Here is a 22,064-nt window from a genome sequence, read left to right as displayed (position 1 = left end):
ACTTTATGGTGTTGGGCTATAATATTGCAAGGTTAAATCCTAATTACTATTCTCAGCCATTAACATTCTTTAATGGTCTTCACCACTCTCTTGGCCTCTCGATTAGCTGGTAGGTGAAGAGGAGCATTAGTAACATGATTAATTCCATAGACATTTGCAAATACTTTTTGAAGTATTCATTCATGAACTCTAGACCACTGTCAAAAACTCTTTTGTTAGGAAAATCATGAGTTGAAAAAATACTGTTTAATACTCCCACATTCTTTTGGTTGCCCGCAGTGTGGAGTCAGTAGCTTTGAACCATCTTGAATAATAAACCATTGTAATCATATACACTTTTCCCCTAAAGTCAAAGTGATCTGGTCCCAAAATGTGCCAACACCTGCCTGGATAGTAATAGAGGATCTGTTGGTGTTTGGCTATTAATTGCAAAAGTATGGCAGAACATTCAATTTCTTTGGAAATTCCTAGATTGTTGTGCATGAGCTCTACACTTCACTATTCAAAACTGGCCACTGTGGATTCTAATGAATAGCTTTGAGGATTACTAACCTGTGACTAAATACTAGAAAACAATTCACTTTTGTTGGATGCTTCCTCTGTTCGTCTTAACTTCAGTAAAAACTGATTGTTTTGACTATACCTTGACCAAACTTCTTGGCAAAACCTCCTAATCTGGGTACAATGCACATTTTGATGTTAAGGTTTCCTGATTCCTTGTATTTCGTTTTTACCCCCAGAAGCTGGTACTGTGTTTGTTATTACCAATAAAAATGCTTCCTTCTCTGAAATAAGCACCAAGTCTTGGGTTACTGCTTGACTAACTGCAACTCAAGATAATGTGCTCGAGTTTTGCCTGGCATATACACAGTTGTTTAATGATGTGTAAAGGCATGTTAACAAATCTCTTTGGAATCAGACAGTATACAACAGTTTATTGTCTGATTTGATTTGAAGTTCCAGTGCCATTAAATAGTCAGAGAATCTCTCAACTAACCAGGTTAGTACTGACACTTCTTTTTTCTATGGTTGCATAACATTGTTCAATTTCAGTTAACGCTATGGCAACAGACTATCTTTTATGACCCTCCTGGACCTAAATGAAGCCTGTTTAAGATGTCTCTGCAGTCACCACATATGGACAATCTGAAATTATAATATGCCAGCACATTTTCGGAGATGAGTATTTCCTGCATTTTATAAAATTTGTTGGTTTACTTAGTACCCAAAAACCACTGCTGGCCTTTTTCTCAAAAGGTTTCACAAAGGTTGACTGATGATAGCTATGTTCAGAATAAATTTCCAATGCTGATCAACCATTCCAAGGAATATCTGGACATCATTAATGCACATTGATTGTAGAAAGTTGCTGATAGATTTTGCTTTCTGTGGGAGAACCATTATACCTCTTTGTTATGTTACATGTCTCAATGTAATGGTAGTTCTTGAAAATGCATAATTTCATTTAAGGTGATTCCTACCTCCTGTAACATTTTCAGAATTCACGGATTCTGTGATCACGATCCTGTCTTGCATTACTATGGATAAGTACATCATTCATATGACTTTCTTTTCCCTTTCAAAAACATTCAACGTGAGTCACTGGTAAACCTCTGCATCTAATGTTGTATCAAAGGGAATATAGTTAAAGTAGAATCACTTCAAAACCATAATGAACATTGTTAACAGTTTTGACACTTGTTTGAGGGGTGTCTAGCATGCATTTCCCTCTGGATGGCATTATTTGATTTTGTCAGATTCATACAAAGCTTGAGCACAATATTTCATCTGGGACCTATCACAAGGCCCCAAATACCTTAGTTCTATCATATAACAAACACTATGTCATATTTAAGTCAGTTCTTCTTTAATTTACTGCAGCAGTGAGAATGTTCAGACATGTCTTTGTGTCTTGAAGCAATGTAATATGACATCCTTTTCTGAGCTTACCAAGTCCCTGAAAGAGCTGAGGAAATTTGACCCATTGTCCTGATCCAGGGCTTCATTTCCCTTCTTCAAAAGACTAAGTCCTCAACATGCATTTCCGCTCAGCAAAGATTTTTTTTGTGTGAGATGTAAAGGATCTTGTTAAGCTTTTGCCTCTTATAGCGAAGAATGTTAGTTATCTGATCTTTTATTTGAAGGTCTATGCCACCTAGACCATGCAATTTAGTTCTTGATGGCTGGATGTCTATTGCATCGAGCCAGTGTGTTATAAAAGCTATTTGATATTTGTAAAATAACAAAAGCACCGGAGTAAATGGAATTGCTAAAATTCTGAAACATGTTAAAGTTGTGCTCTGGCAGGGCTGCATATCCTCATATTCCTCACCTGAGAAGGAGAACAAATGCTGGTAATCTCATGGATGTTGTGACCATGATTATATTCAAGAGGTCTGATTGCTGTAACAACAGAAGATTTGTCATACTGTCTGCCACAGGGAAGGTAATTGTAAGGATATTCCTCAACCACCACCTCCCAGTCGGCAAGGAACTCCTTCCAGAGTCACAATGTGGTTTTTGTCCATCATGAGGGCAACAGACATGGTCTTGAATTTACTGCACAGTTAAAACTAAGGAATGGCTCCAAATACTGTACTTACAATTTTTCTGCTGTCAGAAATTTCCACCATTCTTCATCTACTCCATGATGACATGCCTGCCATGATCCTCAACAAGAGAATTACCTCAAAGCCTATCACAGTGACAAGTGAGGTTAAACAATGTTTTGATATTTCACTGACTATTTTCACCATTTTCCTCACTGCGATACTGGACCTCACCTGCAGTAAATTGATCAGAATAATCTAAATAGCTAATTTCAATGGTTAAACCTCCATCACCTTCAACTGGAAATCAAAAATCATTCCAAACTCAGTCATAGAGCTTCAACATGCAGATGAAACCTGTGTGTGCACTCACTCAGAAACAGAGCTCCAGGTCTTTGTTGGTTTCTTTTGCAAACACCAAAAGCACTGTTCTACTCAGGACTCAGTTATAGCATAAAGCTCTAGAATAGCAGAAAGGATTTAGGGACATCCACAAAGCATCACTGAAGATATCAAAATCCTGGCAAACTCCCAATAGTTCCTGGATTGTGATTGAACAAAATAGAGGCAAATGATTTTGGAAGGTACCAAATACATGTTTTTGGGAAACACAGAGGGGAAGTCAATGCTTTGGAAGAAGTGTACAAACCCCCATACAACTCATGTACCCAATGTTTCAAACACTATCTAGCCCACATGTGGCAGATCACATACTGCTGATAAACCCAATCTGAGAACCCATTACACTGTAGTAGAAAAAAGTTGTACTCAATCTCCAAGGTCTGGCTGAGAGCAGGACAGTGAATTAGCAATTGAGAAAGAAAGAAAACTTTCATTTATAAAGTGTCTGTCCTGTCCTTAGCACATTACAAAATTCATTAAAGCCCATGAAACATTTTTGAAGTGTAGTCATTGTTATAACTTGGGAAATGCAGCATCCAAAATGACCACAAAAATATGTCACAAACAAAAATGTAATCATGATTAAATCATCTGATTTAGAGATTCATTGAGGGATAACTTTTAAGTGGATTACCGGGAGAATTCCCCTGCTCTTTTCTTTGATTACTACCACTGGATCTTTCAAATCTGCTTCAGAGGAGCAGGCAGAACTCTGGTTTAACATCTCATCTGTTCTCCCACCACACAATTGTTTCTTATGATTGCAATTCAATTCAGGATGAAGGTTAAAACCAAAGTAAGAATGTAGTATATATGGGCTTGGAAAGAATACTGAACTTCAACTCCCGAAAGGTCAGCAGTTTAAAGAATTTCCAACCAGTAAGCCTACATTGCAAAATGCTAACTGGCATATTCAAACCAAAGTGGCCTCAGTATCCAAATTCCCATGCTGCTTGTTCAATGTGCAGTGTATTAATTTTCAAGCACATTACATTTCGCATATTACTATAGAAACATTGAATACCCCAGGAAAAGTCTCATTTTATAAAATTATATAAGTGACCAAATTAAAAAGACATGCATGTTTATGTTACCACTGACCTCCATGCTTTACAGACACTGAGGTACACTTGTAGTGCTTGTAATGTGGGGAAATATTGGAATCACTTTGCTCACAGCAAGATCGCACAAACAAAAATGTATTAGTCCAGAATCCAGATTTAAGTGATGATATTTGAAACATAAGATTCAGAATGCCAGAGCACCTCCTTGAGTCTTCTTTAAGATAATGGTGTGGGTACCTAATGTCTAAATAAAAGGACCAGAGACACTCAACCTACTCTTGGGAAGTGAGGCAGGGCAAGTGACTGAGGTGTCATTGGTGGAGCACTTTGAGGCCGGCAACCATAATTCTTTTAGTTTTAAACCAATGATGGAAAAGGATAGTCTGGATCTAAAAGTTAAAGTTCCAATTTGGAGCAAGGCCAATTTTGATGGTATTAGGCAAGAGCTTTCAAAAGCTGATTGGGGGCACATGTTTGCAGGTAAAGGGATGACCGGAAAGTGGGAAGCCTTCAAAAATGAGATAATGAGAGTCAAGAGATAGTGTGTTCCTGTTATGGTGACAAGCAAAGCTGATAGGTGTAGGAGATGGTGAATGACTAGATAAACTGAGGTTTTGGTCAAGAAAAAGAAGGAAGCATATGTCAGGTATAGATAGCAGAGGTGGAGTAAATCCTTAAAAGAGAATAAGGCTGTAGGAGTATACTAAAGAAGGAAATTTGGAGGGCAAAAAGGGGACATGAGATAGCTTTGGCAAATAGGGTTAGAAGAATCCAAAGGGATTTTATAAATGCACTATGGACAAAAAGGGTAACTAGGGACAGAATAGGGCCCCTCAAAGATCAACAACGGAGCCTTTGTATGGAACCACACGAGATGGGGGAGATACTAAATGAGTATTTTGCATTAGTTTTTACTGTGGAGAAAGACATGCAAGATATAGAATGTGGGGAAATAGATGGTGACAGCCTGAAAAATATCCATATTACAGAGGAGGAGGAGCTGGATGTCTTAAAACACATAAAGGTGGATAAATCCCCAGGACCTGATCAGGTGTACTGTAGAACTCTGTGGGAAGATGGGAGGTGATTGCTGGCCCCCTTGCTGAGATATTTGAATCATTGATAGTCACAGGTAAGGTGCCAGAAGATTTGAGGTTGGCTAATGTGGTGCCACTATTTATAAAAGGTGGTAAGGAAAATCCAGGGAACTATGGATCAATGAGCCTGACATTGGTGGTGGACAAGTTGTTGAACGGGATCCTGAGGGACAGCATATACATGTATTTGGAAAGGTAAGGACTGATTAGGGATAGTCCACATGGCTTTGTGTGTGGGAAATCATGTACCACAAACTTGATTGAGTTTTTTGAAGAAGTAGTAAAGATGATTGATGAGGGCAGAACCATCGACGTGATCTACATGGACTTCAGTAAGGCATTTGACAAGGTTCCTCATGGTAGACTGGTTAGCAAGGTTAGATCACCTGGAATACAGGAAGAACTAGTCATTTGGATACAGAACAGGCTCTAAGGCAGAAGACAGAGGGTGATGGGGAAGAGTTGCCCATCAGACTGGAGGCCTTTGACTAGTGGTGTGCCATGAGGATTGGTACTGGGTCCACTGCTTTTCATCATTTACATAAATGATTTGGATATGAACAGAGGAGGTATAGTTAGTAAGTTTGCAGATTACCCCAAAATTGGAGGTGTAGTGGACAGCAAAAAAAAATTACCTTAGAGTACAACAATATCTTGATCAAATGGGCAGTTTTCCACATTGTTGGGTAAGTTCCAGAGTCATAACTGTGTTTCATTGTATTCCCATATTCCTTTTAAAATAAAGATAATCACTTTGTCTTTTTCTTTGTATGTGACTAAGGTTCACTATTCTTTTTGTCTGCTTTTTAGCTCACAGGTGTTTTGGCTATTTTCCAATAGTCATGCCTCCAATGTCCCTAAAAGTTCTGTGGTCTTCAGTACGACGTATCTTTACTTCTCTTGGCACTTACTCTTGACTCTGATCTCCAGCATCCGCAGTCCTGTAACTGTTACATCACACTGTAAATGTTTGTTATAAATTCTGTGTTAGGATTGAGCCTCCACTATGACCTGATGAAGGGGCGTCGCTTCGAAAGCTAGTGTGCTTCCAATTAAACCTGTTGGACTATAACCTGGTGTTGTGTGATTTTTAAATTTAAAGATCCTCATCCTAAATTCCAAAATTTTCACGGCTTGTGTACCTTAACTCTGTGATCCCCCAGCTGTGTCAAACTCTTCAAAGTCTTTGGGTCTCTTTAGATTTAACAAGATTTTTCTCTTAATTAAAGAAAATAACCTACGTTAAAATGATCAGTGTCTTTCCCTCCTTAATTTTCCCCACTTTCTGTCCCACTGTTAATCGCTGTTGCGTGGTAGAGCAATATCCTTTCTTGTATGTCACGTACATGTGATAAGTTACCTTCCTCGTTGAATAGTTTCCTCATTCCTGCTGGATTCCAGTATATTGTGAGTGTTCCGAGAAGGGCTCGGGCAATGTTTTCATTGGGTGCTGTCTTTTCGGTTCTTTCCCTGTCGTTTTAACCCAGATTGGAAGTGGAACAGTCAAACGGCACAGTCACGCTAAACTGCAAGTGTCCGTCGACACTGATTGCTTCATCTCTCATCGTTAATGAGTAACAGTGACTACGTTTGTTGAACAGAAATGGCTGCTTCCAGGACAAACCTGAGGCTGGTCTTTCAAACTCGTGAGAAGATTACTTCTCTGCCTTTGTATTATGATGGGATTCTGTGGAAAAAAAGCTCGAGGGCTAAGGTAGGTGATAACTGTATTTCAGCGAACTCTCCTCTCTGCAAAGTTACATTTCTTTCGTTTATAATGTCTATCATCTGAAGGAACTGCAGTGCTATAGAAAGTATTGAATTAACCTTTGAAAAGCTAGTGATTAGGAAGTTTCCTACCTGATGGCTTCAAGATTTTCTGAAGAAAATTAAAGAATGAAAACTTTGAAAAATGGCAAAACTTAGTGAGATCATATAGGGATAAAATATTATCATAAAAGACTTCAACCTGTCATAGTGTTGTGATTACTTGAATGTAGATCATAGAATCATTCACTATATAAAAGGCCCTTTGGCCCATCTAGTCTGTACTGACAAAAACCTGCTACTACCTACACTAATCCCACTTTCCCACACTCCCACATTTCATGACAAGTGTCATGATTGTTATGATACTTCAAGTGTTCAACCAAGTACTTTTTATAGAGGTTAAGAGGTTTCCCGTCTCAATTACCCTTTTATTTTATCTCCAATATAATTGGAGAAAGGATTCATTAATAATAACATGCACTGCATTATATACTGTAGTTATCGTTTCATTTGTGAACTTGAACTGTTAATAATTTCATGAAAAGTTAAGCTGGCATATGTGAAATCTAAGGTAATGAAATACTTCTACATTTCTTGGTGGTCAACTCAGCTGAGGGGGTGAGAAAAATACTCTTTTAAATCGAGCACCTTCTGTCAATTAAGCCTCTTGTAAAGTCACCCACTATTTATCAACTCTGGTTTTAGAAATTAGCATCAATTGATTAAAAAGTGCAATAAAATAAACAAAACTGGAACTCCCTAGGACAAAGACCTGTCCTTTGTCTGAGGTGTTTGAACACCAGCATTCAGTGTAATCAGGGGGTAGAAGGGAGAATGGATTGGTGGGAGTGGGTGCAGTTTGAGGTATGGCATGCTGAGTTTTGTATCACATGGATGTCAACAATTTCTATTTCTATTTGTAAAATGCTTTACTATCGTTTCCACTCATCTTGCTGCCCCTGGGGTTTCAAACCATGAGGTCAAACAAAAGACCTAATTTCAAGTTTCCAGTGACCTTAAGGCTAGTTATTCCAGAAGATCCTTGGGGCAACCTGGCTTTTCTCTCTAGTAAGCAGTTTTTGCTCCTGCAGGACACCTTCTTTGCAAAGCTGCTTTTGGAGAGAGAAAAAATCTGCCTGTAAAAATGATTTTGGTCTCAATCAACAAGGTTTTTTTCAGCAATGGATATCTGCAATTGCTGTTAAAGCATATTAACTGCAAATGCAGCCTTTTATTGCTTAAAAAAATCTTGATGAATGATACCAAAATTTCTTTTGTAGACACATAGGGTGGAATACTCCAGATCATGTGGAAGGAGGTTGAAGTTGTGTCCAGGGGTAAATATTGAATTGCTGATGTCAGGTAATCAATTCAGAGAGCCCTGGGGTCTGTCTGATAGGGGACAAGTTTCCTACTGAAGACAAAGTCTCGCTGGGTTTTGGAGAAGATTTTTCAATAACTGCCCAGGATTCCTGCAAGTCCTTCTATGCTTGCAACCTTCCAAGAAACTTGATTGGCCTCCATAATGACATCCTGATATCTGCAGACACAAATGTGTCTTAAATTTGAACAGATCATCTGCGTACACTTTTTGTCTACTGCAGCAGTACCCAATACTCGCAGTGGAGCGGATGTTAGACCAAGGCTGCAGATCTCCAGTTGGTCTAACTAGCTGCTTAACCCACTCACCATTTTTAGTTGGATAGTATTCACAAACATGGCCTCTTGAATGTTGGCCTCTGCTAAGATCAAACAGACAGCCAGAACAGCACCAATGGCACTGGGGCATGTTTTTGAATCCAAACACAGAAACTTAAATGGTGGTAAGATTCTACCCTTAGATTTACTGCAATGGAGCCTTGGAGTCGCTATTCAGAAGCATCTCGTGAGGCAAGCCCAGAAACTCCTTACTGTCAGGGATGTTTTAAAATTCTCATCCTGGCTTTTAAGTCCCACTTTGGCATTACTCTTCCCAATCTGTGAGATCCCCTACACTCCTTCAAGATAACTGGACTCCTCCAAGTCTGGCTTTCTAAAAAAAACCTACTTTTCCTAATAAACGTAATCAGAAATGTTACTACACAAGCAGGTGAGACTTGAACCCCGGTCTCTTGGTCCAGGGGTCCCTTTAAGGGAATGCCTATTTTGCTGAAACTGAGATTGAATCAGGCACCCTTAGATCTTCAGTCTAACATTCTCCCAGCTGAGCTATTTCAGCTATTGCACCCTTTGATTGCAGCATGATTGGTGGCTGAGCCTTAAGCGGCCTAAGCCAGAACTTTGGAACTTATTACATAAGCTCTTTCTCTGTTTATCTCTGCCTTTATCCCTCTCTCTCATTTAAGACATTTCTTAAAACCTAGCTCTTTGCCTAAGCAATCTTAATATTTCATTTAGTGGCTCTGTGTTAGACTTTGCTTTGTAATGCTCCTATGAAGCACCTTTTAACATTAAAAGGCACTATGTGAACACAAATTGCAGTTATTGCTGAGGAACAAGCTGCTCTCAGGTACCATCTAGTGGTACCAGATAGACGCTGAATGCACAACAACAACGTGCATTTATATAAATAGCACCGTTTAAAGTTGCAAAGAAAGTTACCAAGGAACAGATCCATTGTGACCCTGCTAACCACAGTCCTAAGGTCTTTGGAGGCAAATGGAAGAATGATAGTTTTGAAATTGAATAAATAGTAAACAATGAACAAACTTAAAATATAATGAGTTGAAAGAACTTCATTAGCAAGTTGTCGATCATTTCAAATAAGAAACAAGATTACAGATGACGCAGACATGAGAGAATATTTGTAAAAATTCCATGGGTTTCCTTCAATAAAAGTTGGATATCAATCTATGAATCATAACATTTGTGGAATGTGACTAATTTAGTCTCCAAGATGGTTACTGCCTGACTCTGAGCACCATCTGTGATAAACTCAAAACTTTACAAAAATACAAATGACAGTAATAGTGAATGGTTATTTTTTAGATTGGGGGAAGGTACACATTGAGGTTCCCAGGGATTGATCTTAGGACAACTGTTCTTGATGTACATTAATTACCCAGAATTGGGTGAACAGGATACAACTTCAAAATCTGCAGATGACATCAAACCTTGAAAGTATGGTGTAGTGTACTGGGGAGGGTAGTGATTGGTTGAAGAGGACATAAAAGGCTAGTTGAATAGTTTGGACACATAGCAAGAATGTGAAGTGATGTATTGTGGCAAAAGTAATAAGTAGAGGCAGTATCAAATAAAGAGTGCAATTTCAAAGTGTGTGCAAGTGCAGAGAGACCTGGGAGCATGTATGCATAATTTAAAAAAAATGACACACCAGGTTAAGAAAGTGATTTTGAAAAGCATATAGAAAGCTAGACCTTATAAATAGAGTAAAAAAGCAAAGACTTATGATGAATTTTAACAAAATGCCGGTATGGCCTCAGCTGGGCTATTATGTCCAATTCAGTTTAAGCAGCTGGTGAAGGCCTTAGAAATGGAGCAGAAAAGAGTTGAGAACCGTTACAGGAATAGGTAGGTTGGAGGAGCTGGGGTTCTTTTCCTGAACACAAAGAACTATAAGAGAAGATTTGACAAAGGTGTTTAAAATCATGAATGATCTAGACAGGTTAGGTAGGAACTGTTTCCATTGTCAGAAAGGTCTAGAATTAGCAAAAATAGGTTGATAATAGTAATTGACAAAAGAAATAAATTAAGGAAAGATTGCAGTAAATGATTACAATTTGGAATGCACGATCATGAAGACACGTTCAGTAATGGGTTTTCAAAAAGAAATTGAAAAACATGTGAAGGGGAGAACATGTAGGGTTTTAGGAAAGGGAGGAGAAGCAGGACCAAATTAGTTGCTGTTGTTAAGAGCATGGCATGGGTTCAACAGGCTGAATGGCCTCCTATTGTGCTGTAACCGTTTATATGTCCATGATTCTACAAAATGTAATGAGCAAACATGAAGCCACTTTTTCTTCCCCTCCCACTGATGTGTTTTTTTAATCTGCTTAACAGAACTTCCAAAGATACTGGTCAGAGTTACGAGGATCTTCAATATTCTTTTATTGTGATGAAAAGGAATCAATGGTAAGAAAGATGCTTACACTGGAATCAAATGGTTGTTCATGGTCTTAGCTTCAATATTTTGCCTTATTCTAACACATGCATAGATTGTTGCAGCTATTGGTAATAGTATTTTTAAAACAACAATATAAGTAGTCATGATAGATGCTTTCAAATCTGTGGTATTGATAGAAGATTTGGAATAAGATTAAAAATGCTTTGAATAACGTTTAATTTGGAAATACAGATAAAGTGATTACTATATTGGCCAGAATTTAATTGTTGCAGCAGGGGCCCCAACAGGAGGCCTAACAACCACAGTCCACTTTGCCTGGCCATTTATGGGAACCACGACCAAATTGTTTGGCCAACCAGCAAGCACGGTTTGTGAAGTAGGCCCCGTTTGAGGGCTGGGGTAGAGGTTGATGAGGCTGTTATGTGGGGCTGAGTGTGCAAATAGGAAGCTGCCATTCTTCCTCCTCCCCCAACGAGTCCATAGAGTGGCTCTTGGGCATTTGATTTGACTTGATTTGTTATTGTCACATGTACAATGAAAAGTTTGGTTTTGTGTGCAGTACAGGTAGATCATAACATACAAAAATCACAGGATGATTGAACAGAGTGAAGTATAGAAAGTTATGGTTGCAAAGAAGGTGCACAAAAGCAAGATCATCAGCAGATTTTAAATTTGAGAAGTCTATTCAGAAGTCTAATAACAGCAGGGAAGAAGTTGTTCTTGAACCAGATGGCACGTGTTTAAGCTTTTGTATCTTCTGCCTGGAGAGGTTAAAAGAGATTATAACTGGATTGGGAGGAGTCTTTAATGATGCTGGTTGCCTTTCCGCAGCATCAAGATGGAGTCAATGGATGGAAGGTCAGCTTGCCTGAGGGTCTACGATACACCAAGGTAGTCATCCTATGTGATGAAAGCCCTGCATGCAGCTAGTAAAGTGCCAGAGTTGGTGGAAGATCCTTTAATTGATTATTTAAATGGCAGAATTGATCTCTGAGTGAGAGGACTGTACCTTCTTTAGTGCTGGTAAAATGACCTCTTGGTTAGCTCAGTTGGATGGACAGCTAGTTTGTGATGCGAAGTGACGTGAATAGAGTCGATTCAGTTCCCAGACTGGCTGAGGCCATCATGAAGGACTCTCCTTCTCAACCTTTCCTCTCACTTGACATATGATGATCCTCAGATTAAACCACCATCAGTTATCTCTGTTTCTCTCTAATGTGCAAGCAGCCCAAGGGGCTTTGGAACAAAGACAAACTTAAGTAGCTTGGTGGCAGGAAGACAATTTGCACTGTACTCTTCACACTTCTCTATTCCCCCACTGCTGTCCTTTGTCATTTTATGGGGCATTTCCTAATCTTAGCTCCCAACCTGCCCAAAGAGCTGGTAAATTTCAGTTTGTGCCTGGGTACCATTTTTTGCTGTATTCTGTTTAATTGTGATGTTGTTTTGTTTATCTTAAGTGGGTTTTGTTTTGTACACATTTGTTGAGCAAACTGTTTGCCTGCCTGTAGGAATTTATGGATTATTGAATCTAATAGCCTATCACTTGCTGAAAATCAAAAGCAAATGCATATTAAATATGACATTGTGTTGTTTCCCAATACATGGTATATCCTCGTCTCCCAATCCCAGAGGTACTTCTGTTTTGGTACTACTTGGCTGTTGACATACAACAGAGACTGGAGAACAAATAAAAGGCTGTGGAAACTGAGAAAAACATTCCACTTTGCCAAGATCATGAATTAAGTGAGTTATGCTAGGCCTGTCTGTGTAGATCTTCCCTGATATTCAGCAGTTTGGAGCAGAACCAAAATTAAGTCCTGACACCTTGTTTGTACATCACTGATACTTTGGCAGGCAATTTTTAAAAAAATTTTTCTCTCTCATTCCAGTAACCTCCCAACTTGCTTTGCACAAGTAAGTGATGAATTTCCTTAACTGCGACTTGATATTTATAGGCTTTACTCACTTAATCTGTTGCTGCTGCTCTAAGACTGTTAATGTTTCAACTCTGGCTGCTGCTAAAATTTCCCTGTCCTTGAATCAAAATTATTTTTTCTTTCCCTTTGTACTAACTTAAGTTTGCTATTGGCTTTATCAGTCATGCCTTTCTCTAACGAATAGAATGTTATCTCTGCACTGAAGGAGTAGACTTGCCTCCATGTTAGTTTGTGGGTTCATGCCACATTCTGGACGTTTGCAAGACAAAATCTGGGATGATACTCGGGTGTAGTACCCTAGATATGCTGAACAGTTGAAATTTCATTTTGACGATGAGACAATATACAGTTGTCCTCTCTGGTATCTCAGTTCTAAAAATAACACTATGCTATTTCAAGGAAAAGCAAAAAGGTCTCCCTTGGTAGCTGTGCTAATGTGTATCTCTGAACCAACATCATAAAAGGCAAATTATCTTGCAGAGGTCCTATTGCAGTTTATGGGACTGTGCTGTGTACAAACTGGCTTCTATATTTCTTTATAACAACAAGGGCCATTACTACTCTGACTGCAATGGGTTCTGCTGCAGTTGTCACAGGTCAGCCATCAATGTATTGAATGATGGAGTAAGATTGAAGGGCCGAATGACTTTATTTCTGCTCCTAATTTATACTTCATTTCCAGGAAATGGGTCCCCTTCATAAGGTAAGTAAGAGTGGTCAGTATTGTGGCCATTCCAACATCTGGAGGCTAAATGTTTTCCAAAATGAATGCTTCAATCCTTGAATCTTCAGTTTGTCTAGAATAAACTGCTTTTAAATTTACAAAGAAAATGAAATAAAGTAATTTCAGGAAGTGAGTTGTATATAGGCTAGGGTTGTGAAATATGGGGAAAGAATATTGCATCTACCCTATAAGTGGTAAATAACACCAAATAAAAACATTGCACAGAAATATTGGGTCTGTCTGTAAAATGTTGAGTCATAATAGGATTCTGAAGGCTGTGTGTCTGCATACACAAGTGTTGAAAAATGTGGTGCTGGAAAAACACAGCAGGCCAGGCAGCATCCGAGGAGCCTTGTCTGCATACACAAGGAAGGTCCTGATATTGGCACAGAGGGCAGGAAATTGCAAACTCCCTTTGAAAACTCCAGGTAGGCTTATTGATTATTTTGAGGAGGAGAGGTGCAGCTTCATGTCCAAGCTGATCGAATACCTTCTCAGGTTCAGGATTTCCTGAGGCCACAGTTTAAACCAAAAAAAAACTAATATAAGTTCAACAGAAGAATGAAAGCAATGTGATTTTGTTATACTTTAAAAAGATCAAAATTAAGATCCCTTTAAAAATAAAAGGCTCCACTTTTATATGAAAAGGAAATGCTGAAGTTAAGTCACTTGCATTATTCACACATGAGGAAGAGTGATCAAAACATAAATTATGTAGATTCCCTAAAATGGACCCAAAGAAACAGGTCCAGGCTGACCCTCCCTCTCTCTGACATCTCCCCTGTAAGACCCTGTGTTTGATTTTACCTTTTGTGCCTGAGGGGAGTTTATGGGGATTGTTGCAAGTATTTGGAACAGCATCATTAAGTTGGGATAATCTATTGGGTTTTCAGATAGATTACGTTATTCAGTATTATGTTCTCTTTTGTCTGTGTTTCGTTTGGTAATCTTGTAAATAAATTATGTTTTCATTAAAACTAAGTATTTTGAGCAGTTGCATCTCTCCTGGAATATCCACTGTATACCTGCTTAAAACAACTAGCAAAGTTAGGGTCTGGGCTACTTTCTTGAAATGTTTTGAGAGGACGAGGGGAATCTGGCCTGGTCCTTAGCATCATTGAAAGAGGCACAGTGTATAAACATGTTCTTTTTGTCAGCAAAGACAGGGCCTTGTGTATTAATGTATGCAATTTCCAGTACATGTAAGTACACCATACTGGGAGCCTGACAAACAAATATAAATTGATTACCAGTGTAATTCTTCACACAGTCTTGCTGTTTAGCAAATATTGTCCAATTACAGAATCATATCTAATGTTGGAAATAGTGAGAGCTTTGCAGGCTGTTTGGGCATGGTCATTACTTTGCTTATTGCAAACAGCCAACGAATATTGTTATGACACAGGGTAAGCCCTCCTACTTAATTTAAGAAAAGATTTATTTTGTTCAGTAATCTGTGAAAATTCGAGAGGTCAAGAACTATTTAAAGTAAAAGTTAACAACTTTATTTCTTAAAGTATAATAGAGAATAATTAACTAACAACTATTTACAACTCCTTCCTCTAACCTATCTAGTATCTTCTGTAATACTAGTCTGATAAAACCCCCTGCTTAAGATTTACCAATACAAGCTTTCAAAACAAGCCAGCTATTGAATCTTCTACTTGGATCTTCCTGTATATTATTTTCTTCTTCTTACAGATTATGTTTCACAGGTCAGGGATCGATAAAGGTACCTTTAAGAGAGCTATTCTCCAGGCAGTCTGCAAATGTCATTGGCTTGGTGGTTCTCCTCCCAACTGTTCAATTTTTCCAGTCTTATACCCCTAAAGAATTGGATTGTCATCGGCTTTTAAGATTGTCAACATACTGAATTCAAACTTGATTGGAGTTTATCTTTTTTTAGGGTATAATTTAAACTGAGTGGCCTAATTTGAATTTGTTTTTGTCTCTAGGCAACCAGCTAATCTAACTTTCAACCAAGCGTTATCTTGTTATCTTTGTCAGAATACTTGGTGATGTGTCAGGCAGTTCTGCTAGCTTTTAACTCTCTTAAAGGTACACCACACCCATATCTTCATAACACCTCCCCCCTTAATAAAAAGATAAACCATCATAATGAAAAGAAGGCTTTTTTTTCTCCATTCTTTAACCACCTTACCCTAACATACAGATAACTTTAATCTAAGTTCACCTTAACTTCTTCCCATATAACTGTATATATGTATATAGCATTAAATAAAGGCAAATCTCATTTAAACTTTATCAGTTAAATCCGTTATGACGCATCTGCAATTACATTCTTACAACCCGCGACATGTACAATTTTTAAATTAAAAGTCTGTAACATAAGACTCCAATGAAATAGTCTCATATTCTTGTCTTTAAAACATTCTAAGAATGTAAGCGGACTGTGATCTGTGTACACCACCACCTTCAACACATTGTTCATGGCATACGGATTAAAATGTTGTAAAGCCAGTACCAAACACAGTAGTTATTTTTCAATCATGGAGTATTTCCTTTGGTGGATGTTGATCTTCTTCAAAAAGTAACCAACTGGCAGTTCAATCCCTATCCTCATCTTCCTGTAGGAGTACAGCTCCAACTCCTATGTCACTAGCATCGATGGTGACTTTAAAAAATTTTGAAATGTTTGGTGTAGCGAAAACTGATTTGGTTGTTTATATGGCATTCAAAGGGTCAAATGCAGATTGGTCAGTCTTTGGGACATGCAGCTGGATGCCCAAATCAGCTTTACACTGAAATTCATATATTATATCAATTATTTGTTTGATAGGCAGAAAGCCTTTTGACTTGGTGACAACAGCATGTTAGTTGGGAACAGTATTCATTTCCACTGTACCTTAACAGTGTGAAACAACATGGCACTCACCCATTGCTCTAACCTTTAGATATCTTACCCTTAATCTGAGACAGACTGGCACTTCTCAGAGTCAAGGCCTTAGGCCTGTTCATGAGTTTATGCAACATACAGCAAGAAATGGTCTAATCATGGCAGCCATTATTCCACAGAATGGTTGCAAACCTCCCTATTTAGGCATCAAGATTACATAGTGAACAAATGGCTTGGACTGTATTGAGAAAGTTGCCAATAAGGCTGATCCCATAGCACTTAGAAATGTAGGAATCTCTACATTTTTATTGAACAGTGAAGGTAGATTTGTGATAAACAATGGTAGAAGTGTAATAGCATAGTGACTGATTTCTTGACAAGGTATTCAAATTACAATGTGAGCCACATAAGAAAATGTGGGTAATGATAGCTTTCTCTGAAGTTTAAGATTGTAGTATTAAGCTCATGGATTGAACTCCTCCAAGCCTCCAGCACCTTAAAGTTCCACTTCTCTCACACTGCTCACATCTTTGCTCTGAGGCATGTGGCTCAAGTCAGGAAATTTCCCAACTTGGCAGATGTGTGCCTGTTTAAAGTCTCTTGTTAAGCCAATTCTCACCCCAGTGAGGTCTTCCAACCTTGGAAACCAATTCCAGGCATTCACAGGTGCAGGGACGTATGGGTGCCCACTAAGACTAAGAATAAATTTATTATTGCATGGCACACCAAGATGTCAATTTCCCACCTACAGCATGTGCCAGCTGTCTGTGCAGAAAACACACTGCATGTTTATTTAACAAAATGGCCAAGTTGGTAACTGAGTGGTAGCTAGAGCTCAGTGTAGTCAGAAGGGAGTTCTCGTAGTGTTAGTCACAGACACAGTTCACACACTGCCCAGAGGCTTGCCTATGACTAGTGATCCACTCAGGCTAGCAGGTTCCAGAATATGCTTAATTAGTGGACAATGGCCAGTGCTGTCAGGCCATAGCGAGGGGAATAGGGTTTCATTAGTTGTGGAACTGCAAACACAGTGGTCAGGGTTTTGATCAGTAATGTCCAGGGGCTGTTTGTCGAAACCTGTCAAAGGTCTGGGATGATTTATAATCCTAAGTGTTGGTCTGTTGATCTTTCAGGAGAGTGCAAACAAGGACAGTGAGGGCTTCACTGACAGAAAAGCAAAAGGGAAGCACAGGCATTTGTCGAGGTGGACACAAGGAACGTAATGGAGGGAAACTTGAGATGTGTGGAGATTGGCAAAACAGTTTCAGAGAGAATAGTTGGCTTCAGGGAAGGGAGGAGAGATTATTGACAGTGACCATCACCATGGCCTCTACAGGGGTAAGCATAGAGGAGCAAGATAGATGATATGTAAGCTGGGAGAACAATTGGAAGCAAAATTCACTGTGGAATTACACTTCTTCATGTTAGTATGAATCTAATTTTTAATCAGAATTTTCTCACCTTTTCCGTCAATGTGGAATTCTCCCATGTGGAAATGGACTGTCAGGATCAGTGAGATAAAAGTAGGCCTTTGCAGAGGTGGTAGGAGGGTGACATTGACCTGGCAACCAGACAGAGCCCGATGCTCACGATGTCCATTGCGAGCTGTGTTCCTTGCCATCACTTGCTGTTGTCCAGATGAGAAATGCAATTAGAAAATATTGGTAACACTGGGGATTACAGTTCCTTGGCCACTTGGGATATATCAAGTTAATGAGAAATGCTATGGAATTATAAGTTGATTTTTTTTTCCTTTATAATATGCCTGTCTTTCTAACCTCATCCAGTCTTATAATCATTCCAGGCCTTTATATTTCTGATCTCTTGTGTATTTCCCAGTTCATTGTGATCAAGGTTGATGGATGTGACTTCATCTGTGTCATACCTGAGCTTTTCAATTCCCTTCCTAAACAACTTCTGTTCTTTCTACAGCAAAAGCAGAACTTGCTGAAAATCTTAGCAAGTCTGGCAGCATCTGTGAAGAGAAATCAGAGTTAATGTTTCTGGTCCGGTGATCCTTCCTCAAAACAGTTCTGAGGAACAGTCACCAGACGCAAAACGCTGACTCTGATTTCTGTCCACAGATGCTGCAATTTATGTTTTTATTTCTGATTTATAACCTCTGCAGTTCTTTCAGTTTTATTCTGTTCTATCTACTCCTTAAAGACTACTTTTGACAGAGTTTGTTCATGTTTCCTGATAGCCACTCTTGGCTTGCTTTCAGATTTTGTTTGATTTTTGTGCTATGAATTTCCTTAATGTTTTGTTGTGTTTAAGATGACACATAAGTGCACGTTGTTGCTGTATTTACAATGCTCTGTTGTCTATAATGTTTGGGAGAGGATTTCCTATGGCTTTGCCTGACTCCTCCACTGTAGCTTTTGGTCATGAGTGGGGAAAGTGCCTGTTGGCATTGTTAGCTCCAAATATCTGGTTTAAACACTTTTGAAGTAAGAATTGGCATCCACTATAATAATTAAACAGACAAAAGTATGCCTAATTTTAGTTTTTATTGCCAATGGCACAACTAAACAAGATATTTTGTGGGTGTGCTGAGCAACATTAATCAGTTCACATATAAGGAACTTGAACAATTTTATCCAAGGTATGCTTAAAGATAACAAGCTTGAGTCAGTATTAAGAATATGGAATTTGCTCAGTGAGGATTGAATCGAGATAGAATCAGGCTCTACCACTGTTAATGCTGTTCAGCTAAGGAGAGATTTCTAAGGCTGACACTCAATGGGACAAAAGATGTTTTGTTGAAAATGAAAAGGGAAGGTAGGAAAATTCTAATTTAAAATGAAACTGTTTCTACCATGAAAAAGTGTAAGTAAATTATAAAATTAGACAGCACAAAAGGATGTCATCTGGCTAATTTTGGCCCAATCTTTAAAGAACCTATCCAATTAACACCACTACCCTGCTCTTTCTCCATCATCCTGCAGTTTCTTAAATTAGAATGCTTCATTGCTAGCTGGCTTTAGTTTGAACAGTTTCATTAATAAGTGGAGGAGTTTAAGGAGGGAGCAATTCTTAGGACAAATTCCTTTGCAGTCAGGTACTAAACAAGTAATTTCCTCCAGAAACCTGTTTAATCATTGTTGAGTTTATGTTTACTAACAAATCTCAAGTGTAGAGCCAACCATTTACTTTGATGTGACCATGTTTTATTTTAGACTCCAGTTCCAGTGGTTTAGCATGTTCTTTTTATCCTGGCCGTAGACACCCAGGTTTTACAATGAGTGATAGCTATGATTCTGTTGCAATAATAAGGTTGTTGGATTTATACTATCAATAGCAGAAACTGTGAAATGAAGCAAAAGCAGTTCATATTGATGCATTTCATGAAATTTCAACTCAGGGTGAATATCCACTAGTTGGTTAGACGTTTGTTTTGAATGGTTGAACAAAATGAATGATATTCCATTGACTGATGTTCAACTTTCTTGCAGTCAATGAAGTTAGATGTCAGGCAAGGTGCATAACAGGAGTGGTGTCCCTACATCTAAGCCAGAAGACCCAGGTTCAAATCTCACCTTTTCCAGAAGTATGAAATAACATCTCTGAACAGGTTGATAGAAATTACCTCCTTGCCGGTGAGCCAGAAGCCTGGGTTCAAGTCCCATTTGATTCAAAAGTGTGTCCTAACACCTCTGAGTGAGTTGATTATAAATGCACCTAATTTTAATACCTGAGACCATCATGGACTAAAGGAAGAAAAAAATGTTTTGTAAAGAAGAAACATTGACATAAAATGGCTGCAGTGATCACCTGGCCTGGTTGAAACAATGTAAGATAAATGAAGACCACTGAATAAAAAAAATTACAACAAATTACCCTGCAAATCAGTCAGGTGTAAAGGAGCCCTTGTCTCCTATTTTTGATTTCCACTTATAAAGCCATACAGTCTTATAGTCATACAGACCCTTAAGTCCAACCAGTCCATGCTGAACATAATCACAAACTAAACTAGACCCACCTGCCTTCTCCTGGTCATATCCCTCCAAACCTTTCCTATTCATGTATCCATCCAAATGTCTTTTAAACATTGTAATTGTACCCACATCCACCATTTCCTCAAGAAGTTCATTCCATATTTGAACTGTGTAATAAATTTGCCTCTTTTGTCTTTTTTAAATCTCTCCTCTCACCTTAATAATGTGCCCCCTTGTCTTGAAATTCCTCATCTTAGGGAAAAGACAACTACCATTAACTCTATCTATACCTCTCATTATTTTATACACTTCGATCAAGTCACCCCTCAACCTCCTACACTCCAGCCTATCTTTATGACTCAAACCTTCCATACCCATCCACATCCTAATAACTCTCTTCTGAACTATAAGACCATAAGACCATAAGACATAGGAGTGGAGGTAAGGCCATTCGGCCCATCGAGTCCACTCTGCCATTCAATCATGGCTGATGCGCATTTCAGCTCCACTTACCAGCGTTCTCCCCGTAGCCCTTAATTCCTCTAGACAACAAGAATCTATCATCTCGGCCTTGAAGACATTTAGCGTCCCGGCTTCCACTGCACTCCGTGGCAATGAATTCCACAGGCCCACCACTCTCTGGCTGAAGAAATGTCTCCGCATTTCTGTTCTGAATTGACCCCCTCTAATTCTAAGGCTGTGTCCACGGGTCCTAGTCTCCTCGCCTAACAGAAACAATTTCCTAGCATCCACCTTTTCCAAGCCATGTATTATTTTGTACGTCTCTATTAAGTCTCCCCTTAATCTTTTGAACTCCAACGAATACAATCCCAGTATCCTCAGCCGTTCCTCATATGCTAGACCTGTCATTCCAGGGATCATCCGTGTGAATCTCCGCTGGACACGTTCCAGTGCCAGTATGTCCTTCCTGAGGTGTGGGGACCAAAACTGGACACAGTACTCCAAATGGGGCCTAACCAGAGCTTTATAAAGTCTTAGTAGTACATCTCTGCTTTTATATTCCAACCCTCTTGAGATAAGAGACAACATTGCATTCGCTTTCTTAATCACGGACTCAACCTGCATGTTTACCTTTAGAGATTCCTCGACTAGCACTCCCAGATCCCTTTGTGCTTTGGCTTTATTAATTTTCTCACCACTTAGAAAGTAGTCCATGCTTTTATTCTTTTTGCCAAAGTGCAAGACCTCGCACTTGCTCACGTTAAATTCCATCAGCCATTTCCTGGACCACTGTCCCAACCTGTCTAGATCCTTCTGTAGCCTCCCCACTTCCTCAGTACTACCTGCCGGTCCACCTAACTTCGTATCATCGGCAAACTTCGCTAGAATGCCCCCGGTTCCCTCATCCAAATCATTAATATATAATGCAAACAGCTGTGGCCCCAGCACCGAACCCTGCGGGACACCGCTCGTCACCGGCTGCCATTCTGAAAAAGAACCTTTTATCCCAACTCTCTGCCTTCTGTTAGACAGCCAATCCTCAATCCATCCCAGCAACTCACCTCGAACACCATGGGCCCTCACCTTGCTCAGCAGCCTCCCGTGTGGCACCTTATCAAAGGCCTTTTGAAAGTCTAGAGAGACCACATCCACTGGGTTTCCCTGGTCTATCCTACTT

The 22,064-nt window shown here is 39.1% G+C and overlaps 1 protein-coding gene across 2 annotated transcripts in view; it reads left to right on the top strand.

Moving 5' to 3' along the window:
• Positions 1–6,520: 6,520 nt before the first annotated feature.
• LOC140490813 (signal-transducing adaptor protein 1-like) overlaps positions 6,521–22,064 on the top strand; it is a 56,778-nt gene continuing 41,234 nt past the window's right edge. For both annotated transcript variants that reach the window (XM_072589142.1, XM_072589141.1), the window contains exons 1-2: positions 6,521–6,826; positions 10,903–10,974. In XM_072589142.1, the coding sequence (XP_072445243.1) occupies positions 6,716–6,826; positions 10,903–10,974 (183 nt within the window). In that variant the 5' untranslated portion in view covers positions 6,521–6,715. The remainder of the gene's footprint in view (positions 6,827–10,902; positions 10,975–22,064) is intronic.

This window comes from Chiloscyllium punctatum, chromosome 2, assembly GCF_047496795.1.
Source record: "Chiloscyllium punctatum isolate Juve2018m chromosome 2, sChiPun1.3, whole genome shotgun sequence".
In the NCBI taxonomy this organism is placed as follows: Eukaryota; Metazoa; Chordata; class Chondrichthyes; order Orectolobiformes; family Hemiscylliidae; genus Chiloscyllium; species Chiloscyllium punctatum.
The sequence above is the reverse complement of the archived record's forward strand: the minus strand, read 5'-3'. Positions and strand labels throughout refer to the sequence as shown.